We start from the raw sequence: 20,449 nt of genomic DNA, 5'->3' as shown, positions 1-20,449 counted from the left end.
GCACCCTGGATTTCTCTGCACAAGGACAGGCAGTGCCTTCTGGTGTCAACTCAAGTCATCACTTGTTTGCTGCAACAGACACACTTGCATCCCATCTGTTGTCCCTGTGGACCACAGCACTGCTCTGCTAGAAAGAAAGCGATGCCTTGAAGAGAGGGGCTGAGTCAGGAAGCAGGGGTAAAATAATCCTTTGAGAGTGTCAGCCCTCTCCCTCCTGTCCTCAACACGCCATCAGGTCTCCGGGTAGGACATTTCACTGGTCATAAAGAGTTCACTTGTAGGACAACTGCTTTCTTGGCCAACATGGGAGAAACTGAACTGGGAGATTCCACAAGCAAAGGCAAAATCTGCTACAGCTAACATTAAAAAGGAAGAGACTTCTTCTGTTATATGCATCAGGGGCTACAGTGGCTCTCATACAGACAAGGTATGAAAGGATTCAGTGCAGCCATGTCTCAGGGCTGCTGGTGCATCTTACAACCACCACCTGCATATTTCACAGCGGGAAGAGCGATCCCTCTTCCACAGCAGGAGAAAAGGAAGTAGAAAAGCTAGAATGGGATTAATTGAGAAAACCAAGACCATGTAACCAAATAAGTTTATTGTAGAAACCCTTGGAGACACGTTCTGGCCCCAGTCAGGGTAGGGAATTTGGGACGAGTGAACCATTGTGATGTGCAGTTTGTCTCGACAGACTCAGAACAACTTTTGAAGAAAAATATGACAGTATTGTATCCGCCAGCCTCACCGGAACAAGCGCTTGGACAGCAATCCTGTTCCTCAAGACCCTCCCACAACCTCCAGGGGAATAACAGCATATCCAGAGCATTAATCAAGTAGGCATGTTGAGACTGGTCAGCCCAGAGGCACTCATAGAGTAGGCAAAAGCTGGAGCGCCAGGAGGCCTTCTGGACATGCTGACTGCCTGGCACATCAGGCTGAGTTCAGTGGGGCTAACCACTGCTCCCAGCACGTTTCTTCACTCACGGAACAGCCTCAACAACATCTAGACTGAATCTTCGTAGAAAGTCTTTGCCATGGCATGTGCCACTTTTACCACCTTCTTCTCCTTGGCATCCGGGCCCATGTTGCTGCGGGCTAGTTTAATCCAATACTGCTCCGTCCTGGCCAGATAGTCTGCGTGCTTCTCATCAGGCTGAACAGATGGGTGTTGGTCCTCTCCTAGTACACAATGGGAGGAAGACAGAAAGAGGGGTCACAAACAGCTAATGAAGGCAATCTGCTCTTCCATGTGTCAACCCGGCCAAGACTACTCTTCAGCTAATGTGTTTAAATGTAACAGCCTAAAAACCTATCAGTAACTAATGAAATTTCTCTTCTACCCTGAGAGCAGTGTACTATGAAAACTTTGCTTTTGCTGGAAAACTCACCTGGATGCCAGTGAGGCCTTCCAGGCTGGCAGTGGAACCAGCAGGTATTTTCCTAAAACCCACTTTATATTAGTATGAAGACAACATTTGTCTTAATCATTACCTCCCTCATCTTCACTCTCCTCTTCAGAGCTCTCCTCTTCCTCTTCCCCTCCCTCTGCACCTTCCATATCATCATCCTCTTCATCCGACTCCGACTCCTCCAGCCATTCTTGTGCTTCTTTGATGAGAAAGAAAATAGAAGAAATAAATAACAAGCTGTTTCCCACTCCTATACCCAGAACTGTCATGGAGGATGCCAGGGCAAGGTCAGACAGAGGTGCTCCTTAAGAGCCCTGCTGTATTCATTGCCCTCCCAGATCCACCCACCGTACAGGGCCTGGCTCTGATGGGGAGCAGCGGGAAAAGATGAAAGAGAGACAGGAAGAAGTGAACAGGACAGAACAGCTGTGGAAGAAAAGCTGGTTAGTGCCGATGCTGACAAGAGTCAGCTCTCCTCCCTAGCACTTCACAGTTCCGTGATCATGAGCAAGACTCCCTCCTTTCTGTCCTTTGCGCATTATGCACGTGCAGACTGTGAGCTTCCACAGCAGGGGCTCCCTCTTTTAATGTCTCTCTACAGTGCCTAGCACATGACCTGGGCTAAATCACTTAGCCACTACCATAAGAGATATGTTGCTCTAAGATAGACCCACAGCTTCTTTCAATAATGAGCAGAAAATCCATCAAATCCATCTTCACTGATGTCTCTCGGGTAATGCTTTCTGCAACACTACTGAACACTCATGTAACGACTATATCGCCAGGAATTCAGGGAACTGACTTCTGTGCTTGTCACATCCCCTGAGCTAGCCTTCCCAGCCTGGGAACAGCCCAGCAGGGTATTCAGAATGTGCAGCAAACATACTACACATTTAAGGTACAAAGAGATAACCCTAGCTAATGCCAACATGCTTTGCAGTACTCAAGAGCCTCACTGGCCTGAGAAGGTGAGGACAGGCAAGAGCACACATCCCTGTTCTCTGCCGAGTGGACAAGCACGGCACAGCAGGACCTTCCACCCACACCAGAACTTGCCACCAGTGAACAAAGACACTCTGTTTACATGTCTTGGTTTTCAAAGCAGACACTCAGAGCTGACTCTCTACAGTGACTGCAAAGCTCTGGACCAGACAAGTTTCTGCAGCGACGGTCACTGTAAGACACTGCGTATCACCTATTCCCAAGCTTTTTCCTGTCCAGGAAAAAACCACTACTCCAAGGCTCATCACCATCCCTTGAGGAAGCTCCATAGTAGGTTTTTTTTTCCCCTTAGTGTAGTGTTGCCACACTAAAGGCAGAGAGAGAGATCCCACCGTCAGAGCTTACCTGGATCCATCTCCACTAGCACCTTCCATTCTTCCATCTTGTGTAGGTCGATGCTGTAGAGGTCACTGAGGGTGAACTGGCGATCGCCCACCTCAAACATTCCCCCATACACATAGAGAACCCCATGCTTCACTGCCAGCATGGCATTCGAACGTGGGCATGGCTCCACTTGCTGGCCCAAGGCTCCATCTTCCTCTTCCTCCTCCTCTGATTCAGACCTCTCCTTCTCTTCTGCAGGTCCAGAGATCACTTGCTTGATTGTCATGACAGTCCCATCCTCTGCCACCACCTCTTTGACTATCTCCACTGGGCCTTGTGGAGGTTGCTTCTCCATCTCATCTCCAGCACCCTCTGCTTCAGCTTGTCTGCCACGTCTTCGCTTCCTCTTCTCTGATTTTGGTCCCTGTTAACAGGAACAAGGAACAGAAGGAGACTGCGTGTGAACTGTGTGCACCTAACAGCATGTACAGCAGTTAATACAAATACTATGGATGCTGCTGGGAGGGAGGGGGGAGAATTCAACTATTTTTCACTACAATTGTAAGTCTCAAGTGATAGGTGCAACCTCCCACTCAGCATGAACTTCTACCAGCCATAAAACAAGGAGTAATGAAACTCCTGGAGAACCCATGGCGTGGAGTTGCTTCCTCTATTAACGGCAGCATGTGCTGAAGAGACAGAAAACAGCTCTTTTGCTCTCCATCTTGCAGGTGCATGCAAACACACACACAGTCCACTAGTCTGTGACTTGAGCAAGAGAAAATAACCGACCATTTTGTGAAATCAAAACAATTGCTGGGTGCTAAATTACACTGCATTACCACGAAGCACTCCAGGTCTTCGAAGTACTGTATGAAAGGGCTGGAAAACAGTCAGCTAGGAAGGCAGAAGCAAACATCTGAGTGCATGTTTGCCTGTTATTATGTGATTGACTTCTTTTTGAGAACAAAGCCAGAAACAGTGGGTGTGGAAAGAAGGAAGTTCAACCAGGTCATTTGCACCTCACTCGCCCCTTGAGAGTGGTTCAAACAAAATCAAAGATCTGAGCTGAGGGCCACATTTCTGAAGTTCTTATGAGCCAAGGTTAATATTTCATCTCTTCTAGTAGCTCATCAACACTGGGGAAAAGAGGGAGGTTTTTTGCTCCCAACGCAACACAAGATCTTTCCACAGTAGCTTTTACTGAACTATCTCATGTCAGACTTACACATCTGACCTGGAGCCGGCCTCCAGTAAAACACCATAACTATATTTTCATGCTGCTTTGTTTTATTTTGCAGTATTCAACAACGGGGGACATGCAGCCCGACTCCTGGAGGAGGGGGATTGCCTCCTGAACCACTCTTGCTTTGTGCCCAACCATCAGGGCTCACAGGCTTCCTCTCTCCCCAGAAGGGCGACAGCCTGCATCACCCTGTGGAAGCAGGGCACGGAGAGCACAAGGAGCTATATGGCAGGGAAGGAGAGGGGCAGCATAAAGTTAGAGAATTCAGTTGGTCTGGTAGCAAAAACCTGCTAGAGTTGCACATCCCCAGCTTCATTTCTGCAGCCTCTCCCCCTCTTCACAGTCAGTGGGTCACAGATCAGAGCAGCAGCCACACCTCGTGGCTCAGCTTCTGGAGCACCCTGAGTTATTAGAAACAGAGGCTTGCTTCACACTGTGACAAAGCTATATGAGGCCAAAAAAGGCCCAAAGGACATGTGTCAGATGATCAAGGAGAATGAACTGAATATATCTGTGTTATTTTTAAAACGAAACCTTTAGCTGTCCAGGAAACCAGCGGTTTTTCCCGATGTCATAGAAATAAATATCATTGAAGAAGTCCCCTTCAATGCTCTCTTCCTCTTCTTCATCATGCACGCCTCCAAACAGAAGGGAGCGGTTATTGGGACCAATTGCCACGGAGAAGCCAGACCTGGGAGTGGGTTTCACTCCAGACGGGTTGAGCCGACTCCATGCCCACTTGTCTGGTAATGGTTAAAAGCAAATACGAGCATCAGCAAAGGAGAATTCGGATCGTTTTCATATCTTCCAAGGCCCTTCAGTACTCCAACAAGTAACTCAACCTAATCAGAACCACTTGCATTTCCACTTCAATCACGCAGCTAATCCACACATCCCTTCTACACTTAGAAAGCCATTGTGTCTTCAATAAAAGGAAATGCAGAGAGCTATCTTCCGGGTGTGCTTTCTGGGGCAAGGAGCCTCCTGAAAGGTGTAGACACCTTTACAGGAGGGTGGAGTTCAAACCAGGATTGATTATAGCCTTCGAGTACCGAGGAAAGGTACCTCGGTTATCCCATGGAGCCCACCCTACACCAATTCTCTCCACAGCTCCCTTCTACTATCTTATCTGCCAGCTTGCACCACTGCCTTAACCCCAAGAATAAGGGCAGTTAATTGTAAGGAGACCCAACCACACTTTAAAAAAGGGCTCAGCAGCAGGAGAAGGCTTGTGCTCTAAACCCTCCACTTTTGCTCCAATCCTTTCTACTCTGGATTTAGAGCAAATCCCTAAAATGCAGGCTGGGAGAAGCATATGCACTGGCCAGGCACCGTGTTTCCGAAGGAACCATAATTTCAACAAGATAAACTATAAATAGGACATAATGCAAGCAGGGTCTGGAATCCAGACAATGTATGTGACCAACCCTCCTCCCCAAATCCCACTTTAAAACGGTCAGGTTTAAAGAAATCAATCTTAATTTTAACATTTTAGAAATTCAGCTCAAAGAAGATCGTCCCATTCTCTGAGCCAAGGACAAAGTACACTCTCTCCCAAGGAAAGTGATGGAATTCCTATTTCTGGGGACATTCACAGATAAAACAACCAACCAATCAAAAACAACTCTTGATAGTATCCCTGCACTAGGTAATCTAATGAGATCACACCCCAATCTTCTCTCTTAAGAGTCTGTAAGTGAGACACCACTACCAAAGAGAGTTTGTCAAAACAGGAATTTCCAGTGCGGAGAATTCTGAAATCCCAAAGATCTTCTGTTGTGAAACAGAAGAGCAGTGATCAAAATGTCCCAGAGAACAGGAATTTCAAAATGTTGTTTTAATTCCCTCCCACATACAAACCAAAAAAATCCCTAAAATATCTTTTCTTGTAGTTTTTCCTGAAGCTGCCTGTGCAGGCCAGAGTTTCTCACATAGTTATGCAAGGAGCCTGGAGACCCTCCACTCCATCTCAGACTACTCCAGGACCAGCTGGGAGGTGTCAACATAGACGATGCTGTGAGCTAGAAGCGATTCTCTGACAAAAAGTATACCTCAACCTTCCTCCAGAGCTGTGCCAGTTTCTCAACCAGCTCCAATCTCCCAGTGTTTCACTGTGTCAGAGCTACCATTTACATTAGCTCCGAAATCAAGTCACCTGGAGCCGAGAACCATGACTCCTTACAGCCGTCAGCTAACCACCAAGCTTTGCCCAGCAAAGCAGACACACCCTCATCTTTTCAGGCTGTAAAATGGCGTGCGACAAGGGGACAGAACCGCTGTGCGGCATACGGTCTGCTGCAGCAACAAGCGCCCATTTCCCTTCGCAGAGCGCAGCAGTGGGGAATTCTGCCTGCATGTGTGATGGCCCATCTTCCTTCTCCAGCACTCATAAACAAAAAAGAGAACATAATTCCTCCAATATCCCCCTGTAACCGCTGTTTCCTTCACCCTAGCCCCTTTCTTTTTAAGCTAAAGTCACAGTATACAAATGCACTTAGCTACTCCTGGGAAGAAGAAATATTGAAATCAACTCATCTGCTGTGTTTAACCCCAAAGCAAACACTGGGGCATAGTGCTTTTCATTAAAAGGGAAATTTTGTTCTATGCTTGGGGTTTTTTGGTCTGTTGTTCAAAGGAAGAGAAAGGATTTGCATTCACAGTCCTGCAGCATCACTTCCAGCACAGCCCTCCTAGCTGCAGCAGTAGCTTACCTTCCTCCTTGCCCGCACCTTCAGTCTTCAGCAGGAACATATCTGTATGCAGGGTGCCTTTGTCAACATCTTTCTTAATTCTCTGCAGAGAAGGGAAAGACAAGGATGCTCAGTGAAACAGATTCAGTGGTCCAAAACATCAGAGGTCCAACTTTTCAAGGCCTAGAAAGTCACCCATGCCAGAATGGCGGTATGTGCCATTCTGAACTCACCACCCACAGATAAGCCTAATCACAGCCTGAATCTGTACATTCCTGTGCTGAAAATGCAAACACTGTGACTGGGCAAGGAGAAGCCACCCAGGGCGTCACACTGTGGCTCTGGAGCATCAGGCAGCTCACAACCATAGTGTTCAAACCAGGGCTACTTCCCGTGATGAGCCACAACCAACTTCTGCCTGTGACAACCAGGCAGGGCTCTCCAGGCTGCAACACAGATCCTGGGACTTGTGGCCATATGAAGACTACAGGATGCAGTTTAAGGGCAGGAATTTTGGCACCCAGAGAAGAGAAATAAATTCTCACAAGGGGTTAAAACCGATTGTTGTGCAGAAGGAAGGAAGGATGGGCAGCACCAAGGAAACAGAAGACCCAAGGTCCTGGCTTTTACTCTGCCACAGACAGTATTAACTGCTCTCAAGGGACTAATTTAACATCTGTGCCTCTGCTTCTCTAGCTGTAAACGAGAGCAGATACCCACTCCACCAAAGTGGCACACGACAACTTTCCACAGGGCTTGCAAGGCCCTCTGGGATTCTGCCCTTAAATGTTGAGCAGAAGCTCAGAGCATCTGTGCTGTATCACCTGCAAGGCCCAAGTTTAAGTACAGATCTGTGACTAGCACACAGACCTTCAGTCCCTGCCACCCCCCCATCTCCATCCCACTACAAGAGAAGCAGAGGTGATAGCTCGCTCTCTGCACCACAGCCCGACTGCAGCTGTCATTTTTAGCATTTGGGGTCCCACAGAGCCTTGGGTAACAGTTTTTTTTCTCCTAAACAGAAACAGAAGTCCCACTTCCACCCCTACTAAAGGCAACAGCAAGACACCAGCAAGAGCAGGATCAAGCCTCAGTTGAGGCAATTAAATGCAGCATTTTAAATGCGATTTTGCCTTGCTCCTTTCACTGTAAGTCCCTGTACTCCAGTGCTCATAGCAACATGCAGCATTTGAAAGCAGCACTATGCAACACCACTGTAGGAGGTCTTTTAATAATGTCATTATCCACCCATCCTTCATGCAGAGCCCCTCCTTCCTTGTAATTCCCTTCCTCCTGGGGGTGATGGCATTGCTATGCTGTGTAACTGATTCCAGGATGCAGGCAGTGGATCCCAGCAGAAGCTGGGAAGGTTGGGTCCAGTCCTCAGGAAGATGAGCAGGGCTTGGGTGCACCTGAGAGCACAACAGCATGGTGCTGTCCTGTTCTTGCTGCTCATCTGTACCCAACCCTGTGCCTTGCACTTGACAGGTTTTGTTATTGCAGGGTATTGCTGTGTTGTCACCGCATGGCCCAGTAGCCAGTTCGTAGGAATGGTATTCAATTCTTAGAAAGGCAGAAGAGAGGAAAGTGTGTTTGAGGCATTGCACAACAATGCTGTAACTTGGATGATGCTGAGAAGCCCCGGGGAAAGCCGATAATGAAGTGCCAGAGGAAACAGAACTCTGCTTGCAGTGCAGCAAAAAAGAAGCTTCAGTTAACTCAAGGACCAGGGCCTGCCTATAGGGCTGTCTTGGGAAATTTGTTAGTTTGGGGCTGTGGCTCACATGTCTTCTTGCTCTCCACACGCACCTAAGCATGCCCATTAGCGAACTGAAAGACACACACTCTTGAAGACAGGATGTCTACACTGGAGAGATCCTCTTCTGTGCAACCACTTCAATGAAGCCAACAACTGCACTATTCCACCTACTGTCCTCAAGCAACAGAGCATCAGGCACACAAGGGACAGGAAGCCTGTATGAACAAGCATCAGTGACTGTCCTGTTTTCTGAATAAAAGGTTATACAGTGATGACTCCTTCAGCCACTGCCAGTTCTCCAGCACATGGAAAACAAGCAAGACAAGTTTTTGCATTGGTGAGTGGTTCTGAGGCATAGCTACAGGAGCTCTGGTGTTGGAGACGTGGCTGGAGGGGCTGGGAGCTGCCCACTTTCAACAGTCCCTTGAGAAAGAGCTGTCAGGGCAGGAAGGGAAATAAAAGTCTTCTAGGAAAGGTGCTGTTAAGTATCGAGTATACCAATTCATAGCCTCGTGGCGCATGTATTGTGGCATCTACAGCAGTAGGTCTCAAGTTCAAAGGGCTGTGAGTCACTGTGCCGAGCAAGTACCATCCTCCGGCAATGTCACACTTCACTCTCCCTGTCACACAGGTCTAGAGCAGCAGAAGTCACCAGTGAGCTGCAGGCTGCAGACAGCTGAGATACAGCAGCCTTTTTAGTCTGTCCCTCACCTTAATCAAACACCCCTCCTGAGCAAACAGCTGTCAGGGATGGATGGGCAGAGGAGAGGGAGGGAGGGGAAGAGAGAGGGACGGGCAGGAGCCTTCACACCTTAGCACTGAAGTGCACCCCAGTGACTGCAAAGTGCCTGTCTGCTAACAATAATGGAAACGGTGGTTATTTCCTCCTCAGTCCCAGGCAGGCTGCTGTTTGTCCTTAAATGCTAGACAGAGCACACATTCATATGTGCAGGGGACACACAGGCTGAAGTGTGCAGGAGCACAGTAAGGTGTGCGCTGTCTGCACGAAAGGAGGGGAAATAGCAAATACTGAAGGAGCAGTTGGATTCACTATCATACAAGCTGGGTAGAATAACTGCATTATTTTTCTCCTGAAAACCACATGGCTCCCTGTAGTAAACACACTGTGTATGCAACATGACAAAGCTTCTTGGGCTGAGAAAACCCCAATGAGGTGGAGTGGGAGTTAGTTATTTGTTGTCAACGAGATGCCTGTTTTCCCCAACTCACACTGGCTCAAAAGCAGACACTTCACCAGCAAACAGTACACTGTTACTGGAGAGATCAATCCCCTCACACCCAGGACACCAGCTTGCCTTGAGCAAATCGCTCCATCAGTCACAAGAGGCTCCTGTTCCCCCTGCTGTCCTTCTTGCCTTGAAGTTCCAGGTGTTTGCTTTCAAGCACAAAACTGGCTTGGATATTCACAGCCTATTGTTTGCACATACAGGTACATCAGCAAGTTGCAAGAGCTTTACAGGCATTAGCTAAAAAAACCCTAGCTCCACTGACAGCCAGCAAGATGCCTGTTTATCCCTCTTCAAAGAGCAAGGAAACTGAGGCATGGAGAGCTATTCTCAAGAAGAAGGGCAATCAGGATTCCCCATGTATAACATGCTAAACATGTCTGATAAAAGAGATCAACAGTGGCAAAATACATCCAATTAGCAGAAGCCCTTAGCAGGCAGAACTACAGAGGGAACCAGTCCCACCAGACCTTGTAATTCAGGCAAACACTTCAGCCCTGCCACAAGCAATCTCCCAGCAGAATCCAATTCAGCTTTGCAAAGATTGCCACAAAAAAACCCACCCCAAAACCAAAAAAAACCCCTGCCACATGCTAGTCTTCTTTGGCATCCAAAAGCCTCGCACACATGTAACGCCAGCCCTCCCATGGCTTGTAGGCTGCTTGCACCTGCAAGGTAGAGCAGCGTTAGCCTCCAACACCTCCCGGCTGCATTCGCCGTGCCAGTCAGGCACAGTGCGCTCACGTTGCCTAGCAATAGAGAGGTCTCACTGCTTTATACAGCCAAAAATGCAGCTTGCTGCAGCAAGCCCCATCCCCAGCACGAGAAACGGGCAAGGACGTCTTTAAGATCAGCAGGAGAGCAAGTCTGAGCTCCTTGTGGGATTTTGAAGGTACATTTTAGGCAGAGCTGACAACACCCACAACGTCCCCTTCTGTAAGGGATCGTAGAAGTTGCCTTTATCATTTCTAGGCTGAAGATGAAACAGATGAACACAGGGACACCATTGTGCTAAGAATTGTGCATTTTAAAATATCAGGCACGCTCTTGTCAATTTGTGCACCAACATCTCAAGTTAGTCACACTCAGGATTGTAAAGCTCCTTTTTCACCATTTGCATCCTGGTTGTTCACCACCTGGTCAGCAAAATCTAGCGGCTGGCACAGGTGAAGGCATGTCTGGGTACCAAGGTTCTTGTCCTGGCTCAGCACACAAGTACTGGAGTGCCTTAGACAAGTCACTTGATCTTTTCTGCCTCTATTTCCCCAGCCATGAAAGAGACTTTCTTATTCAGGTCACATGAAGGGAATTCAGTAACACGGCCTGGACTGTCAGATGTTACTGAAAACTGACCCTCCACGCTCAGTTGTGCGTGCAAGTCCAGAAAATCAAAGCAGGGACCAAATCTCTCTGCTTCTGCCTTCCCAGCTCACGATGCCTGCTGACCAGACTGAGGACGGGCAGATCGATCACTCGATCAGGGGAACATCCCTGGCTGCAAGCTGATAGTGTTGCTCAGGCTTTATAGAGCCCCAACAGCCAGCTGGGTACAAAGATGCCTACAATTCCACCCATAACCATGAATCTCCTGGGCTTACATCTCTTTTTGCCCTAGGCAACATTCATTATACCACACCGCACAGCTATTTTGGTACAGTACTTCAAAGCAGATTTACAAGGGCTAAGGGGACCACAGGATATAACGCATCAGAACTGCCCATCGCAGGAAAGCAGCCTTGCCACATCACAACTCTCTTCCAGCAATGTGGCAGCCATATCGTGCCGATACTAAAACAGAGAAGCTATTATGGTTTCCACTCCTCTTCCCTCCAAACCAATTCACACCATATACATGCTTGGTAGCATCTCTGGCCTCAGGAGGCCTCCACACAAATCTGTACCTTCTTTACAGCACATGTGAAACTTAGTCCTGCCTCTTATTGGAAGAGAAGTCTCTACACGACTTGGTGAATGGCACTTTGCTGGGACACTTGCCTGGTTTCATATGCAAAAATGTCTTCATATGCCCAAAACTGTCTTCATAGCACTCCTGAATGTAGCATCTGCCTCTCTAATTGGAGACAAGGAATAGGTCTTCTCCTGTGCCTGCCCAGCTCCAATTAAGTATTGTTTCCTCCACCATCTACCTCTGATTTCTCCCAAGAGTACCCCAGCCAATGTGTACTCTGGGGGGAGTACACAAGCCAAACACATTTTCTTCACTTCAAAGTAAACCCAGAGAGACTCAGCTCCACAATGGGCTATAAGCAAAGATACAACAAGAATTAAATAGCCACACATTACTGAAGTTGTTTCTCCTAGAGGGACTAAATCTTGCTGAATTAAAATTTTCAGGAGCACGCTAAAGGTTTGTGGCTTTTGCATTTCAAGAAAGCTGCAGAGAAAATTCTGTCCAGTGCTTTGGTCAGTTTGTAGCTCAGCTGTACCATTCCTGCCTGGAAGTTCACTTGTGCTACAGAATACACAAGCAAAGTCTCTGTTAGGAATGGCACATCAAAGAGAAGCAGACTTAGCTCTCTACGTTACAAAGGAAGTCGATTCATAACAGGAGTGGTTGTTTTAATCTAAAAGCTGTTCTCCAAGCTGGAGAGGAACTGCACCCAGCTCTTATCCTTGCTCAGTGCCCTGCATAAAGGCTGAGGGCAGCTTTGCATTCCCCCATTCGTTCTTCATTTTTATTAGCTCAAAACAACCCAGGGCAGTGCAACAGAGCCCACCCTCATAAAGTGGAATGGAACCAACTGCAAACATGCATCAACTTTTATATTTCCATGGGGCTCAGTGTGCACTTGAAACCCAGTTGCTTTCAGTAGCCATGACAGATCCACATCTAGCATAGCATGCAGGCTCATGCTTCCTTCCCACCCTCAAGAGTGAGGAAACAGGACAGAGAAAGGAAGAGGACAAAGCCCTTTCGGGTAGAAAATGCCTCTGTATTGTTACGGCTATTTAATCAAATGCACATCTGATGAGATAGAGCCCTAAGCGCAGGCCATGAGGAGGCACAAATGCTTCTAAATATATAGACAGACTCTCTTCTCTCCCCTTTCCCTGCTTTTCTTTGTTCATTTATTCACATCAGAAGAACAACGCGTCCTCCTCCCCCAGCGACGCACTGCTGGAAGCGATGCCTTTCCACTGAGACAGTAGCAGCAGGATCCAGGTCTTCTGTCTGCATTCGCAACATTAAAAGCTTTTGCAGGAGCCTTTTGCTCAATGAAATATTTACTTCCTCCCGCCCAGCACGGACACAGGGATACTTGGTCAATGAGGACACATGGTCTAAAGAGCTATCCAGTATAAATTACCATGATTAACAAAGCAAGAAGGAGAGCAGAGGAAGCCTGGTGCTCATCAAAAGTCTTCTTTGGCTTATTGAGTTTGCTAACTAGTGCTGCTCCCTTAACCCTTTCACTGATGCAAGAAAACACAAGTCTCCTGGCAGCTGCTGCTTGTAACCTGCAAGTGCTGGAACATGGACAAGTACTACCTGAGAATGCTTTCAGTTGGTAGTAACCACCACTGCCAAATGTGCCAAAACCCGTCATTTCTCCCAGCTGCTTATTCCTACCTCTGTGATATCACCTCCTTACACTGGATTAGATTAGCAGGGAAAATACAAAATTCATTTTAACCAAGATAAGGTCCTCGATCAGCACACAACTGCATGAAGAAAGGCACAATTAGAAGACAAGATGCCTCTTTTGGTACTGGTTCACAGCAGCCTGAACCATCCTGTGTATGAACAATCCAAGGGCACAACTGCACATTCACTCCAAGCTGGCATAACCACAGGCTAACGTGCACTCTCGTTACCAGCGTTTTTTGGACATCTGGCAGCTGCCTGACATGCAGAAACAGCGTCAGTCAGAGCAGCGGGCAGTTATGTGATGAGATCACCAAATCTTGCACTGGAGACAAGGCTTGCGAAACTGAGCAGAGGGAAGTAGCAGTACAGAGATCTCAGTTTTGCTCGCCCAAGCTCTAAGCCCACTGCCCTCTCCAAGCAGTCAAAACACAGGACTCCACAGCCAACACAGGTCAAGACCATCACATCAGCCCCACTTAGCCAACCTGAGTTTGTCACATTTTAGTTTTCACTTTAGCCCCTTAGTTTCACCATCAACTATTCAGTTTAGAATCCAGGAAATACTGCACTGGCTTACCACAAAGTCTCTCCTACCTGTTTGGAGTAGCCTCCATAGACGATTATGCTGCCCTCAGGAGTGGTAGCCATTTGACACCCGGATCTTGGAGCAGGCCCAATCCCCGATGGAGCCAGCTTGCTCCAGGTGAAGGAGTCCAGGTTGAAGGCGTACACATCGTTGTAATAGATGTAATCTCTAGGGAGAGCAAATTGGCACGTCATAGGTTTTTGTAATGGTCACCATTTAGGACAGGATAAAATATCACTTCGGGAACAGCACCAGGAACCTCTGAAAAGGTGCAACACCTTATTCAATTTCTTGCATTTATGGCTTTTCTGCTTCCGTAGCCATAGCAAAGTACAGAAGGTTTGTTCAGGTGAAGGTTACCATTTCAGTGCAACAATTTGCATTTGACAAAGCTCCTTTAAGCAAGACCTCTCTGGGTTCTTTTTTACCTATGTCATTCCTTACTACAACAGAGGTTTCATCAACTCTCTCCAGTTAACACGGTCCAAGGTAACTTAAACGAGAACACAAAAGATCAAAACAGATGAGAGCTATGTCTGTCTAGGGGGATGGGAAAAATATACATATGCCCTGTTCTCCTTCTACTAGCCAGCTCACATACTGCTAGTGGAAAATGCTCTGCACAGGTTAAACCCCCAACGACACAGCCAAGTCTAGGGTGGGCTTTGCAACTTGCACTGTGCTCCCAGGGACTGCGGTTATGCTGCTTACTGTCTCTGAGACAGTATGCAGCTCAGGTCTCTTCACAGTCCCCATGACAGTGTAGCTGTGACCTCACGTAGTATGTGAGAGCCTACTGGAGAAGATGTTTCTAGGAAGACAAGGCTCTTTGACAAGATTCAGAGGCCAAAAGTGATGTATTGAGCTTTAGCTACAAGGATAAGTAGCTACTTCAGTGATTAGCTAAGTGGTACAATGGTTTCTCAAACACTTGAAGACTTTAAATCAAGATCACTTGTCTTTCTAACATAAAAGTCTAGTTCAGTAACAGTACTGCTGAGGATAATCCTTGTACTAAAGCCCAGCTTTCTGTTACTGGTGAAATTCTGTTGTCTTTTTTACAGAGGATTCAATACCACCCACCATCCTGCAGTAAGTCACCTTGCGCTCTCATGGAAACCTCCGAAGATGATCAGCTGTCTTTTGCAAGCAACCATTCGATGTCCACTTCGTCCAGAGGGACCTCCTGATGCCCTGAAACGCAAAGAAATTCCACTTATCAGCAAAATTCCCTTTGCTGTTAGTGTGTCAGTCCATTTTTATTGGAGTCATTGGCAGCTGGGCTGGTTGAGTTCAGCTTCTGTTCTCCTGGAATGGGAAACCATGGGGAACTTTGTTGCCTTAATACATATATATGCTTTCCTCCAGAACAGTAAGTGTGCTCTTCCTGTAACTCTTGGTATTTGCAGCACAGGCATTTTGCAGTAACAATTTTATTCCTAGTGATAAGCCATCTAGTCTCTAACAGCACCCAAAGTCTTGAAGTCTTTTCTGCTATGACTCAGGAGCTAATTTTTCAGGAGAGTTTAATGAACAGCAGTTAACTCCCACAATTGCAAGGAAGGCACTCCAGACAGAGATGTTTTCTCCAAGTACCAAGGTAAGAGCCAGAGACTGGCTCTGATATCCACTCTCCTTCAATGTCTTGGGAAATCACGTACCCATAGCGTCTTCACTCATCCACCTGCAGGTAGGATAAAACATCAAACTAGTGAGAAGACTTTGTAAATTACTTAGATCTCCTCAAGAACAAGGGCATTGCAGCAAAACAAGTCAGCGTTATTATCTTACACATTAAGAAGTAGCTACGCATCACTGTTCTGCTCTTTCAAGCCTTCCTGACCTTTCAGTTAAATGTGCCACTTCCATTTCCAGGAACAAGCAACAACATCCCATCTGTCACAGCCAAGAGCTTCACGCGAAGCCAGGCAGCTGGCAACAACATTCCTGAGAGGCAATGAAGATGCACCTTCCTTCATGTTCACCCACAGACTGAGCATCATATGAGAGAGAACAAAAACAACTTCAAGAACTCTCAAAACAAAGGCAACTTCAGGCCAAACTGCAGAGAAAACAGGGTTTTACTTTGTGTGTTCTCTGCCCCCATGGATTAATCTATCACATTTTCTCTCTCGCTGAGGAGTCTCCCAAAGTGCACACAGTTAGCACCACTGAATTCAGCAAGACTTCTCAAATAGGCAGTGTTAACGTGTTAAATGGTTGCAGAATCAGGGCCTAAATAAATAAGAAACCTGCTCACCGTTGAAAACAACAGCAAAACCTAAGTGCACAATCCTACTGCTACACTTTGACTGGCAGCAGGTAGCTGTAAAGTGCGGTGACAGATTTCTGTGGAGAGAGAAAATGAGGGCCCTTATTCACCATCAAAAATGACAATCTCACACCAGTCATAATGAAAAACCCCAAGCAGAACAGCAGTGTTTGGGTAAGACTGAATTAATATTGATTGCTTGGACTTTTTATTCTAACAGAGAGTAGGGTTTTCTAGGCATTTACTGGATTTTTAAGTATCACACTGCAGAAGAGCACCTCTAGTATTAATTTCATCAAGATCTGAAATCATTATTTTCTCTTCTGTAACAAAGCTCCCACATTATTATTCCAAAGGATGGCACCTTTTAAAATCTTTTTTTTTTTTTAAAGGAAAGAAGGAATTAAAAACTAACATTAACAATAAAATCCTGGTCTCAGAGAGTATCTTCTGCCTTGCTTCTCAAACAGGTTTCCTCCAAGTCAAAAATCAATTCTGAACAGCAAAAATTTTATTCATTGATGTGTGTGTTTTAATAAACAAGTTCCCACAAGCATACAATTAACTCAAAGTCACAAACAAAAACATCCAGTCTGGGGCCTGATCCGAAATCAGAGAAGTCTCACTGGCACCAGCACCACTTGCTCTCAATCGCAAGGCTGTTCTCTCCTTTCTTTAGACTACCAATACAAGCTACAAGAACAGATGCTGAAACACGGCTCCAGGAGGCCTCACCCTGCACAGTATTGTATCATCTCAGCTTCCTTGGCCTTAGCATTACACATTGCACAAATCAGCTATGAAGTTAAGTTTATAGCCTTTGATGTAAGGACATGCCCTTCTAAACTTGCAACAACTGCTCTTAGAAAGTATTTTTACATAGAGCTATTCATACAGCCAAGGTCCTTTGTCCCCAGTCTCTGAACACAACACTGGAAAAACCAAATGGCATAGTCAAGCAGGACTGGCAGCAACGTATAACCACACTGCCGCTCCAGAAGGCACCTGCTGCAAGCTCGAAGACTTGTTTCCCAAATGCAAACTGTCTCCTTTTACCTGTATCATTGCTCATGGTCCAAAACAAGCATTTTGGAAATGGTTTCACAGACTTTATGATTAATACTCTACTTCATGGGGTTGACACCAGAAAGCAGACATGTGGGAGGGAGCTGTAAATTCTCCAGACTTTTTTTAAAAATAGATTAAAAGATAAGTCTGGATAAGGACTGGCTCTACACATGTACAGCATGAGTCTGATCAGAACTGCTCCATAAGGAATTTGCTTTTGCTTGTGGAGTTACTCTGGGACTTATAGTAACATAACAGACCTGAATTCAGCCCCCAGATTCAAGAATTAAAGACTTACATGTCACAGTGGCTACAGACTGCATAAATGCGTTACCTTTTCATTCACTCCTTCATCCAGAGGATGCTCAGATGAATCTCGGAACCTTTCCATAATAATAAAAGTGATGATGCATAGAACATCCCATCAAACGGGCATTTCAGGACAAAGCAGTTTTATCCTCCAGTACTCGAGGCAGCTAAAGCCCAGGACTTCAGTGTTCAGTTTTACATCTTACACTTGTGAATGCAAACAAGCGTTCTGTTCAATGGCTGTCGTGGTTTAACTGCAGCCGGCAACTAAGCACCACGCAGCTGCTCGCTCACTCCCCCCCACCCAGTGGGATAGGGGACAGAATCGGGGGGGGGGAACAAAACACCCAACCAAACCAACCCAAAACCCAAAAAACTCGTCGGTTGAGATAAAGACAGTTTAATAGGACAGAAAAGAAGGAAAATAATGATAATAATAAAAACAATAAAATGACAATAATAATACTAAAAGAATTAGAATATACAAAACAAGGGATGCACAATGCAACTGCTCACCACTTGCCAAGCGATGCCCAGTTAGTTCCCAAGGAGCGATCCGCCCCTCCCAGCCAAGTCCCCCCAGTTTATATACTGGGTATGACATCATATGGTATGGAATATCCCTTTGGCCAGTTTGGGTCAGCTGTCCTGGCTGTGTCCCCTCCCAGCTTCTTGTGCCCCTCCAGCCTTCTTGCTGGCTGAGCATGAGAAGCTGAAAAATCCTTGACTTAGTATAAATGCTACTTAGCAACAACTGAAAACATCAGTGCATTATCGACATTATTCTCATACTAAATCCCAAACATAACACTATACCAGCTACCAGGAAGAAAATTAACTCTATCCCAGCTGAAACCAGGACAATGGCACACACAGATAGTGTACCCATGTGTTTGTATCCTCAGTTAGGAAGTACACAAGTGAACACACAATTGCCACAAGGCACAAAATCCTCAAATCAAATCCCTCGCAAAGTCAATCAACAGTTGTACATTTGGATCCTGATCTACCAAAGAAGAAGCTCACAAGGCTCACTTGGGGCTGACAGAGGAAGTCTACTCAACGGTACACCAAAATACCCTTCTTTTCTTTAAGCACCAATGCACCTTTCTACCTTGTGTGCAGGACCTGATCTTTCTGGTGACAGATAGCACATGAGCAAGAAGAGCCGTCAATCAGAAACAAACCTGTGCTGAAAGGCATCCTGCACTGCAGTGACTGCTCCAGTTCTCTCTGTAAACAGCGTTAAACATACACTTGTGAAACGCTACTCTGAAATATTTATAGCACCACATCTCACAAAACTGTTATGGGAAGTATCATTTACATTCCAGTATTAAAGGGAAGGGAGCTATACAGGCTAAAAGGCAAGACAAAGAACTACACAGAGGAGGGATCTACCAGTTCCCAAGCACAACCCCAAAGCGTGATGCTCCCTGTCTCTCTTTGAGGGAGTGCACTGGGCCACACAGAGCTCAGTAAGAGTGTTCTCTCTAGCAAGGAATGAGGCAATTAGGTTAAAATATTGCTTAGCTCTAAGGCAAAGTAACAAACAGTTCATGCACCGAGGCAACCTCGTGCATTGCACATATGATAAGGTGGTTCCAATAAGTCAAAGTCAGTTGCTGGCAAGTCTTCTAACGGGCTGGGATTTGTTGTATTTGGATCATCTTTGTGCATGCAAAATGCAAGTAAATTTAGCTAAATATAGCAATTTTTAACTCTGTCAAGCAGACTGGCACCACTGTGCTCTGGGCAAGAAGATAATGGAGATCCACTTCCCCAGCAGCCTTTGCAGACACAGCACAGGGATGTTATTCACAGGGATGCGTTATTCAAGGTTTTCTCTTCAAAAGTGTTTCACAGTCAAGCCTCTTACGGCACCAAGACCGTCTGTGGCATGAACTGTAGGCCAGGAAGGACAACATAATTGGTTGAAATCTAAGCTGTGGGGCTGGAATAACTAGATTTCCTAGAACTGCAAGTTCAGAACACAGCAGGGTCATCTTAGCTATTCAATCCCCCCAAACCAATACATTCAAACCCACCTGAAATGGGGCACATGTGATTCTTCCCATGTGGAACAGAAACAGAAACTTTGTCTCTCTTGTCCAGACATTTCTTAATAAATAATTACGTAACCCTATTATTTGCACTAAAATGACGTCTTCCAAACCCAACTGAGTTTACTCAATACCAGTGTGTACCCTAAACGTCTATCACCAGCCATTTCTTCAGGTAACACTGCTACCACATTGGACACGTGGAATTATTGCTTGGCCTGCTACATGAAGGCTTGTTGTACCAGGGCTGGTGCCTCACCATGACGGAACAGATCTACACAATCTGCCCCCTCCATTTAGTCTTCCCAAACATGTTCACCCTCCCAATACCACTAGCCCCCAAGCTGACCTCCACTGTCACCAGTCATCCCAGCTGGTTAATGGCAATCCAAAATAAGCAAGTGCTTGACTTCAGACAGACATGAGAAACCTATGTAGAAAAATGACAGCAGCAATGGGCTTCCCTGGCAAGAAAAGCAAAATGCTGAAGGAAGTGAAATGCAGCACGTGTTATGATCATAGTTTTAAAAGAAATAGGAAAAAAAATCCCTCGTACAACTCAACAATCATCTCTGCCCTTTCCTCTTCCCCTTTCCAAGCAGACTGTAATCAAGATGCCATATGGAAAAGCAAAGAGGCAGCAGAAACTTGATTTTCACACTCAGTCAGGTTAGCATTAAAACAAAGACATCCCCTCCCAGCCTCCTCCGCCAGATGCCTCATTAATGCAGCTCTTGGAGCTCTGCCCAAGGATGGGGAGGAGATGCACTTTGTTTTATTTGAACACCGGGACCAGGGCACAGGCATTTTCAAAATTCCAGAAAGGCTGAAAGACAGACGTCCACCCAAACACATCAGGAA

The 20,449-nt window shown here is 46.2% G+C and overlaps 1 protein-coding gene across 1 annotated transcript in view; it reads right to left on the bottom strand.

Annotated features, from left to right (window-relative positions):
- Nucleotides 1–581: 581 nt before the first annotated feature.
- KLHDC4 (kelch domain containing 4) overlaps nt 582–20,449 on the bottom strand; it is a 29,587-nt gene continuing 9,719 nt past the window's right edge. Inside the window, exons 6-12 of the mRNA XM_050903953.1 lie at nt 14,978–15,070; nt 13,885–14,044; nt 6,696–6,777; nt 4,519–4,727; nt 2,760–3,162; nt 1,495–1,611; nt 582–1,182 (exon numbers count right to left, since the gene is read on the bottom strand). Of these exons, the coding sequence (XP_050759910.1) occupies nt 1,007–1,182; nt 1,495–1,611; nt 2,760–3,162; nt 4,519–4,727; nt 6,696–6,777; nt 13,885–14,044; nt 14,978–15,070 (1,240 nt within the window). The 3' untranslated portion in view covers nt 582–1,006. The remainder of the gene's footprint in view (nt 1,183–1,494; nt 1,612–2,759; nt 3,163–4,518; nt 4,728–6,695; nt 6,778–13,884; nt 14,045–14,977; nt 15,071–20,449) is intronic.

This window comes from Gymnogyps californianus, chromosome 12 (assembly GCF_018139145.2).
Source record: "Gymnogyps californianus isolate 813 chromosome 12, ASM1813914v2, whole genome shotgun sequence".
Classification (NCBI taxonomy): Eukaryota; Metazoa; Chordata; class Aves; order Accipitriformes; family Cathartidae; genus Gymnogyps; species Gymnogyps californianus.
The sequence above is the reverse complement of the archived record's forward strand: the minus strand, read 5'-3'. Positions and strand labels throughout refer to the sequence as shown.